The sequence below is a fragment of the Hemitrygon akajei genome, chromosome 10 (genome assembly GCF_048418815.1).
Source record: "Hemitrygon akajei chromosome 10, sHemAka1.3, whole genome shotgun sequence".
NCBI lineage: Eukaryota > Metazoa > Chordata > Chondrichthyes > Myliobatiformes > Dasyatidae > Hemitrygon > Hemitrygon akajei.
Window position 1 is genome coordinate 139,726,583 of NC_133133.1, and position 9,612 is coordinate 139,736,194.

General features: G+C 39.6%; 1 protein-coding gene across 1 annotated transcript in view; it reads left to right on the forward strand.

Annotated features, from left to right (window-relative positions):
- Positions 1-6,708, forward strand: part of LOC140734726 (V-type proton ATPase subunit S1-like) — a 56,758-nt gene extending 50,050 nt beyond the window's left edge. Inside the window, exon 10 of the mRNA XM_073059117.1 lies at positions 6,107-6,708. Within this exon, the coding sequence (XP_072915218.1) occupies positions 6,107-6,316 (210 nt within the window). The 3' untranslated portion in view covers positions 6,317-6,708. The remainder of the gene's footprint in view (positions 1-6,106) is intronic.
- The last annotated feature ends 2,904 nt before the right edge of the window (positions 6,709-9,612 follow it).

A 9,612-nucleotide genomic window follows, 5' to 3' on the forward strand; every position in this document is an offset into this window, starting at 1 on the left:
AAGGGTAAGAATGACCTCATATAGCGCTCTTTGGAGCTGCACATTTGTCTCAGTCTATTACTGAAAGTGCTTCTCTGTTCAGCCAAGGTGGCATGCAGAGGGTGAAAAACATTGTCCAGAATTGCCAGGATTTACCATAAAGCCCTTTGTTCTACCACAGCCTCCAGAGCGTCCAGTTTGAATCCTATAACAGAGCCAGCCAATCTAGTCCATGTTGATGCCATTGCCCCAGCACACTACCATGAAGAAGATTGTACTGGTGACAACAGACTGGTAGAACATGTGAAGGAGAGGCCTCCATACTCCAGACTCCTCAGGAAGTGGAGGCGACTCTGGCCCTTATTGTACACAGCCTCTGTGTTGGTGCTCCACTCAAGTCTGTCATGCAGATGCACACCCAGGTGCACACTTGTCAGTCCTCACCATATCCACATCCTCACCATCAATAGTAACAGGGAGTAATGCAGGCTTAGTCTTCCTATAGTCCATCACCATCAACTTTGTTTTACTGATGTTGAGCTGTAGGTGATTCAGCTTGCACAGTCTGACAAAGTCCCCCATCAATGAGGGCACTTGAGAAATCAAAAAACATGATCCTCACAGTTCTGTCCTACTTATCCAATTGGGAGTAGGCTCTGTTCAGCAGGTAGATGACAGCATCGTCAAACTGCAGGGGATTGAGTGCTGATCTGACCAGGGGTTGGAAGTGAGCCAGGACCAGCCTCTCTAGGGTCTTCATGATGTGTGAGGTCAGGGTCACTGGACAGTAGTTATTCAAGACTTTCGGTTGGCCTCTCTTGGATACTGGGACCACACATGATGTTTTCCACAAATTCAAGACCCTTTCCAGGCTGAGACTCAGAAACTTGTGATTATAAGGGTCCAGCAAAGATTGGTGCTGGGACTCCTGCTGTTCAGTCTATATCAAGTTTCTGATTGAGGGAATCAGTGTAAACTATCCACATATGCTGATGATACAGCATCAGGTGGCATTGTGGACGGTGTGGAGTATGCAAAAAGACCTATTGGGAATACAGAAAATAAGAGGTCTTCCACTTTCCAAAGTTAAAAGTAAATTGATTAACAAAGTGCAGTACTTATATATTAACATATACAACCCTGAGATTCATTTTCTTGCAAGCAATCACAGTAAATACAAGAAATACCATAGAATCAATGGAAGACCACACCCAACAAAGTGGACAACAATTAATGTGAAAAATTAAAATTGTGCATGTGCAAAAAAGAAAGAGAAAAGAAATAATAATAATAATAAATAAGCAATACACTTTGAGAACATGTGATGGAGAGTCCTTGAAAGTGAGTCCAGTTCAGCGATGGGGGCGAGTGAAGCTGAGTGAAGTTATCTCCTCTGGTTTAGAGGGGATATCTTCACTCTGATGGTTGAGGGGTAATAACTGTTCCAGAACCTGGTGGTGCATGTCCTGAGGTTCCTTTATCTTCATCCTGATGGCAGCGAGAAGAGACCATGGCCTGGATGGTGTGCTCATTGATGATCTATGAGGCTTTCCTGTAATAATGCTCTGTGTAGATGTGCACAGTGGTGGTTAGGGCCTTAACTGTGATGGACTGGGCTGTATCCATTACTTTTTTGTGGGCTTTTTCATACAAGGGCATTGGTGTTTCTATAAGAGACCATGATGCAACCGGTCAATACATTCTCTATCACACATCTCTGGAGGTTTGGCAGAGTTTTAGACGGCATGCTGAATCTTTGCAAACTTCTAAGAAAGTAGAGGTGCTTCTCTGCTCTCTTCATAATGACAATTATGTGCTGAACCCAGGGCAGATCTTTTTAAATGATAACACCAAGGAATTTAAATTTGTTGACCCTCTCCACCTCTGATCCCCCAATGAGGACTGGTTTATGAACCTTCGGTTTCCTCCCCCTAAAGTCCATAATAATCTCCATGGTGTTGTTGATCCTGAGTGAGAGGTTGTAGTGGAACCACTCAGCCAGGTTTTCAATCTCCCTCCTATATGCTGATTCATTACCACTCTAGATTCGGCCAATAGGCAGTAGTGCAGTCAGCAAATGTAAATATGCATTGGAACTGTGCTTAGCTTCGCAGTCATAAGTACAATGCAAGTTAAGCATGGGGCTAGGCACATGGCCTTGTGGTACATCTGTACTGAGGGCGATACGGAGGAGCTGTTGTTGCCAATCCAAAATGACTGGGGTCTGCAAGTGAGGAAATGAGGATCCAGTTACACTAGTAGGAATTGAGGCCTAGTACTTGAAGCTTGTGATTTGTTCTGAGGTGATGACAGGACTGAATGCAGAGCTGTAGACAATGAAGAGCATCCTCTTGCATCATCTCTGTACAGATATTCTAGGACTGAGTGACAAGCCAATGAAGTGGATTTTGCTCTTGACCTGTTGTGATGGTAGGCAAATTAGAGTGCAGCCAATTCACTTTTCATGCAGGATTGTTATTTTTTTTTATCACTAACCTCTCAAAGCACTTCATCACAGTGAATGTAAGTGCTACTAGACAATAGTCATTAAGGCAGATTACCAGGTTCTTCTTAGGCCCCTGTATAATTGCAGTCTGTTTGAAGCAGTTGGGTACCTCAGACCGCTGAAGCGAGAGGTTAAAGATATCGGTGAACACTTCAGTCCGTTGATCAGTACAAGTCTTTAAAACTCAGTTGGGTACACCTTTTGGGCTGGATGCTTTCCATGAGTTCACCCTCCTGAAAGTGGAATGGCTAGAAAGAAGCAGTATTTTTGGGTTGTGTGAGATTGAAAGATGTTAGAGCTCAAAGAGACCTGTGTTTCTTGCACTCAAACCACCAAAAATGAACATGTAGATGCAGTAGTAATGAACATTACAAGTATGTTGAACTTAATTCCAAAGGATTTAAGTACTAGAATATGGACATTTTGTTCCAATTATATGAGATCTAGAACAGACCACATCTGGCATATTCAAAGGTTTCAAAGGTACATTTAATGTCAGAGAAATGTATACAATATACATCCTGAAATTCTTCTTCTTCACAACCATCCTCAAAAACAGAAAGTGCCCCAAAGAATGAATGACAGTTAAATGTTAGAACCCCAAAGCCCCCCTCCAGCTCCCCCCTCCCATGCATAAGCAGCAGCAAAGCAACGATTCCCCCTCCTCTACCAGCAAAAAAAAGCATCAGTGCCCCCCACCGAGCATTCAAGCGTGTAGCAAAGCATCAATAAAGACATAGGCTTGCAGTACCCCAAAGACTACTTGCTCACCCGGTAATTACCACGGGCTCTCAATACCAAAACTGAGTTTGGATTCATTTTGGATTCCTCTACTGTCAAAATGAATCCAAACTCAGGTTGGAGGAACAATACCTTATATACCGGCTGAGTAGCCTCCAACCTGATGGCATGAACATTGACTTCTCTAACTTCTGTTAATGCCCCCCCTCCCCTTCTTACCCCATCCCTGACATATTTAGTTGTTTGCCTGTTCTCCAACTCCCTCTGGTGCTTCCCCCCCTACCTTCTTTCTCCCGAGGCCTCCCGTCCCATGATCCTTTCCCTTCTCCAGCTCTGTATCACTTTCGCCAATCACCTTTCCAGCTCTTAGCTTCATCCCACCTCGCATTTCCCCCTCCCCCCACTACTTTCAAATCTCTTACTATCTTTCCTTTCGGTTAGTCCTGACGAAGGGTCTTGGCCTGAAACGTCGACAGTGCTTCTCCTTATAGATGCTGCCTGGCCTGCTGCGTTCCACCAGCATTTTGTGTGTGTTGTTTGAATTTCCAGCTTCTGCGGATTTCCTCGTGTCTGCAGCCAACTTGCTGTTTTCGATCTTTCATCTCCCATGACACACCGATTTCCTGCAGAAACACCGACCTCGAGTCTGCCTGCCTCCAGAGCCATGAAATCCCAAAATTCCAAAGGCGCGCTAATCTTCCAGACCGCGTCTTTGGTATATTGAATAACAAACAGTCATGAGACCCTGAGAGCAGATCCCATTCTCGCAAAGAACCTAAGTCAGCATGTAACTCCAGGTCAGGGTCTTCAAAAGAACCCCGAAAGGGAAAAATAGGGATATTAAAAGATAGAAATAGAGCTGTTTCTGAAGATGCAAGCAAAGGAGTCGCTGTTGGGCGCCATTGTCTCCTAAGCTCCACCCCCTATGTTTCTACTGTATCTCCTACTGGAGGAAGGAGGAGTGTCATAGCGGAAATGTAGCAAGGCTTCACTAGGTAAATCCCTGGGATGGTGAGTTTGTTGCATGAGCAAAGATTAAGCAGACTAGCCCTATACTCTGCTGGGGTGATCTCAATGAAGTGTACAAATTTCCCAATAAAAATGATAGAGCAGATGCAGATTATTCAGGACAAAAATATAGAAAAGAAATTACTTCATCCAGAAGACAGTAAATCTCTGAAATTCTATCATGGAGTTGTGTCAAAGAATATTTGACACCTCTTCGGAGAACAATAGGGTGACAGCATTTCTAATGTCACCTCTAATGCTGAGATGTCAGCCTCAAGTTGCTGAGCATGTTCATAAAAGATATATAGGCTTTTTGATACCAAGTAGATCAAAGGATAGGAGATTGCTGGTAGAAAGTGACACAGTGGTTAAGGTAGGCAGAGCAGAGCATGGAGGTGAATGGTCTACTTCTGCTTCTATGTTTTACATTTTTCATGTTTTGATTTTATCTAAAATAAGAAAGCAGTTGAGATCAGGTTATTTTTCTACCAGTAACTAAACAGACTGGAGTTCAGCATTCAGTACCTTTGTTTCCTTATGAAACTGTGAAGAAATTGTCCTACATGATGGGTCTATAATTCAGCTTCAACGAAAGATGAAATCATGTACCTCTTAATGTTTTACTGATGTTTTCACAATAATATGAACAGAAGCTGTCATTACACTTCCACTGTGGAGCATGAATGGAAGAAAGATTACTCTAATACATGACTAAGCTGCATACCTTGCAGGCATCTGTCTGCGGTTAGCTTCTTCAGATTGAGAAAAGTTGAAGTACCTCTTCATAATTTAACTTGATTAATAACCCAGGATGTCTCAAAGCGTTTCACAGGTACCTAATGAAAAGTAATTAGCATTGTAATGTTGGAAAATACATCAGTCAATTATTCAGAGTTGCTCCCACTAGTAGCATGATGTGAAAAGCTAGGTGTTGTGTTTCTTTGTGATCTTGTTTGGCAAATGTGTATTGGAATAGTACCAAAAGAGACTTTTACATCATTTGGCACAGCAGTAGAGCCACAGTAAATTGTACTCCCAATAATGAGATGTTGGCCTTAATTGTGTGCTTGTGTCTCTAGAATAACATTTGAACCCACTATTATATGACATCCACTGAATCAAAGCTAATATCAAAATATCAAAATCAAAAGAGGATCATTTCAACTAAGTCTGTGATGGACCAGCTCACAATTGTTACTTTCCTTAATTAACATTGGTCAGCACAAGCAAAACGGTAATCACATTTGGCATTGGTATGTAAACATCTTAATTATGGCACAGACACCAATAGCAAAGATAGCACAAATTGTTTCTGTCTAAAGTGAATGGCATATTAATGACATTGATTGGTCCTTGTCATGATCTTCTCAGCTGACCTCACTATCCGCTACAGGGTCTTGCGATCCGAGATGGTGCAATTTCCGTACCAGGCAGTGATGCAGCTGCTCAGGATGCTCTCAATACAACCATTCGAGCATTCGGGCTCTCACAACCAGACTATGTAACAGTTTCTTCCCGCAAGCTATCAGACTCCTCAATATCCAGAGCCTGGACAGTCACCTTACTGCCCTATTGTCTTGTTTATTATTTATTGTAATGCTTGCACTGATTTGTGCACTTTATGCAGTCCTGGGTAGGTCTGTTGTTGACAATGTCAATTGTTGACATGTCATCGGACTTGAGTGTGCAATATAAGATAAATGTCTCACCTAGAAATTTATTTTATGCTTTATCGCTTGAATTAAGATTCCAAACCCATTTATAAAAGACACAGGCATTGTTGTAATGCTCTGTTCAAACCAAAAGTAACTCCTTCATATACTTGGTTTAGTCTTGATTAATTGTACTTTTTCTCTTTTCTTGCCTCAACAGATTCAGGGTTTCAATGTGAAGAACAATATATTTGCTTATGCAAGTGACTGCACTTCATTCTTTACTAATGCAATTTGGATGGCCCTGGTGACATCGCTGATTCTTTTGTACATTCTAACCTATGGCATACACATGATCATGCACTTGACAACCAATGATCGCTTTGATGATCCCAAAGGCCAAGCTTTATCAGTTCCCCAGACTGATTAAGTGTACTGGAACTTAATTCTCTATCTTTATGTTAACTAAATTGAATTTACACAAAAGGTTACAGGGGATGCGGTTAGCTATAATTTTGATGTACTTACAGATTATAGTTTGAATGTTAATCAATACTGGAGCTTTTAGCACCTTGTAGATAAAGTTGTCCAGAAAGGACAATGTGCAGATTGCTTAATCATAAATCTTTTCACTGGACCATAGTGTATCTATAAGCAGAGGCACAAAATGGTTCACAGATAGGACTTTTTGACTGACTAAGTAATTTTGATACAAGAAAGTGAGGGAAAGTGGGGGAGGGGGAAAGATTGCCAGAACAAATGTGGACCGATTATTTCCTGTTGATGCTAATTTGAATGTTTAATAAAGGAGATGTTCTGAAATATTATTCTGTTATTATTCATCAGTGAATAGGAGATACAAAAGCACTTAAGCACAAATGAGCATGGGTAATTGTAACATGAATGGCTTATTTTATGTAAATGATTGACCTCAGCATTTTGCTGTTACAAGTTAAATTCACTTAAGTTTTCTATTTTGTCAAGGTATCCACATAGAAGATATGTAAAATGGCTGAAGTCAAAGGAAAGATTCATTTGAAATAAAAATTGAACCTAAACACTGAAGCTCTGAATACAGATTAGCTAATTAAATAAATTCCAATGGAGCCTTAAGTCAGTCATCCATATACAATGTGTATGACTTAATCCCAAGCATTCACAGGTACACTGTTGAAATCATCTTTGCACATTTTCCTGTGGTGGTTGCATCCAATACACCGAAGGGAAAATCAGAATTGCATTTTCCAAAGGTCTTTAGCACTATTGGTCAGTAAACTCAAGGGCCTTCTGTATCTACTGCATTCCTGCAAGACTGCTGACTACTTCACCAACTTCCAGTATGGAAGATGGATTTCCAGAAATGCTCTTCTATAATTTGTAGATAATATTTCATCATTACTAGATAATAGTCAATCCAAGCATCTGGATCCTTACACAGGGTTCTTATTTTTGAAGCATTGCAAGAGTTTTTTAAAAAAGTAAATATTTTCCTTAATGTTTCTGACACTCTATATTGCAGCAGCGAGAATGTAAAATATATATAATGAGCTGACTGATTAATTTCATATGCTGATTTAAATTCAAAATACCTATTTGAAGCCAAATTTTAATCAAATGGTTATTATTTTTCCTTCAATGTAAGTAGGGAGTACCATATAGAGTATGGATGACTGCATCAAAAATAGAACTGGATTATTTTTACGACTTGGGCATCTTTGCACAAATTTTAAAATCACAATTAAAATATTTGGAGTACTACAAGACCAAATTGTTTCTGTAATTACTCATAACAATAAAAATATAATTTTCAGTGCTGTCTCCATTCTTTCAAATATTAAATGCAACCTTGTATTAAGTCTGTGCAACTAATCTTTACAGATTTATTTTGAGAGGGCCAATAGCTCTCTAACATAATCCATAATCACAGAGACTAGTTTCCCCCTGAAAGAGCTGCAACAAATAGTACTATATTTTATTAAAAATGGACATCATGATTGGACATATATTCTGCTGAGTCTGCGGATGTGTAGCATAGTGATTAAATTACTGGACCTTTGAATTATTGATTGTGCTTGCTGAAAATAGCAAGAACTGTCCCCAGCTAACAGAACCATACTTCCAGGCTTACTAGCTCTATTAGCTGTCAAAACACGTTTAGTATTAGAGAATGTCTCACATAAGCACTCAGGCAATCAAACTTCTAAAAATTTTAAGAGATTGCTTATCTCACATACTGGTTCAACTTTGTCTTTAGATTGTTTTTTTATTGATGTCTGTATTGTTCACATTTTCAGTCATGTTGGCATATAGGATAACGATTCATCTTGCGTTCCCTTCAAAGGTGTTCCTGTCCAACTGACTACTATCTCACCAATCAGGTCAATGTCACCAACATGACAGCTCCTCCTTCAAATACCGGTTGCATCAGTGTCTGTCTTTCACGGCTGGGTGTAATCATGTCAGTTCTTTTCACTAATTTCCAGTACAGGCAAGTGCACCCTTTTTCAATTATGCAAAAACAAATACAAAGTCCAATAGTTTTGGTATTGTGGATTACATCACAATATATAAAAAGGCAAGAAAGTCTCAAAGCAAAATGTAGGGTCTGTGGAAAATGTGTCTGGAAATGGAAAATATGGATGTGAGGTTCTAAATGATTGTTATATAGCTGTCCTTACAGAAGAGAGTTTGATACAAGATATTATGGTTAGCAAGAATATTGTTAGATTGACGCAGTAAAATGTAAGGTTGGCTATGATTAGAATTGCAAATAAGTAGTAAGGGGCACAAGTTCTTTATAAGTAGATAAATCACCTGACCCAGATAAAATACATTCTCGACTGTTAAAAGAAGTAAAGTAGGAAACAGTGGAGGCCCAGATAATCAGTTTCCAAATCTCTCTACATGTGGTTCCAGAAGACTAAAAAAAGTTAACACATTTATTGGTTAAAAAGGGAAAAATGAATAGATCAAGAAATTACAGCACAGTAAATATAATGTAAGTTATTTGAAAAAAAAGTATTTGTGTGACAATGTAACTCATCATTTTAGAAGCACACAGGTAAATGCTGAACAGTCAGCAACTTTTTAATAAATGTGGTGACTAACTTAAAGTCAGTATTTTGTGGTAGCAACAAGGAACATATATAAATTGATGTAATAGCTCTTTTTACCAAGTATTTGACAAAGGTCTCACATGGAGTGTGATCAGAATTGCAAAGGCTTACAGGATCCAAGTGACAGAGGCAAGTTGAACTAAAAATTGGTTCAGTCGCAGGAAATAGTGGATGATTGGTAGTTTAGTGTCTGGAGGGCTGTTCAGCATATTATGCTATCATTGTGATGTTAGCAGTGCTAATTGGGATCTCAGTGGCAGAGCCTATACTACATGTTCAATTCATTAAGAAGAACAGATGTTTAGCAGTAGGATGGAAAATACACTGAGCTGCTAAAGGGACTATCAATTATTTGTAGGTTTGTTGCTGATTAATTTGTAGAGGCTGGTTGGAATAAGTTATGATTTTTTTTCCTTCGTAGGCAGTGCCAATTTGGATAGTCTATGTTAATTTGGTTGCAGAAGGAAGTGTGTGTTGATTTCAAGTTTCAGCTGAACACTATTCCTCCAAGACATGGGGACACAGGAGGCAATTGTATTTGAATGCAGCATAATAGAGAGAATATAGCAAAGGGAAATACAAATGAGGCTGCAAAATTTGGAAGTTTGAA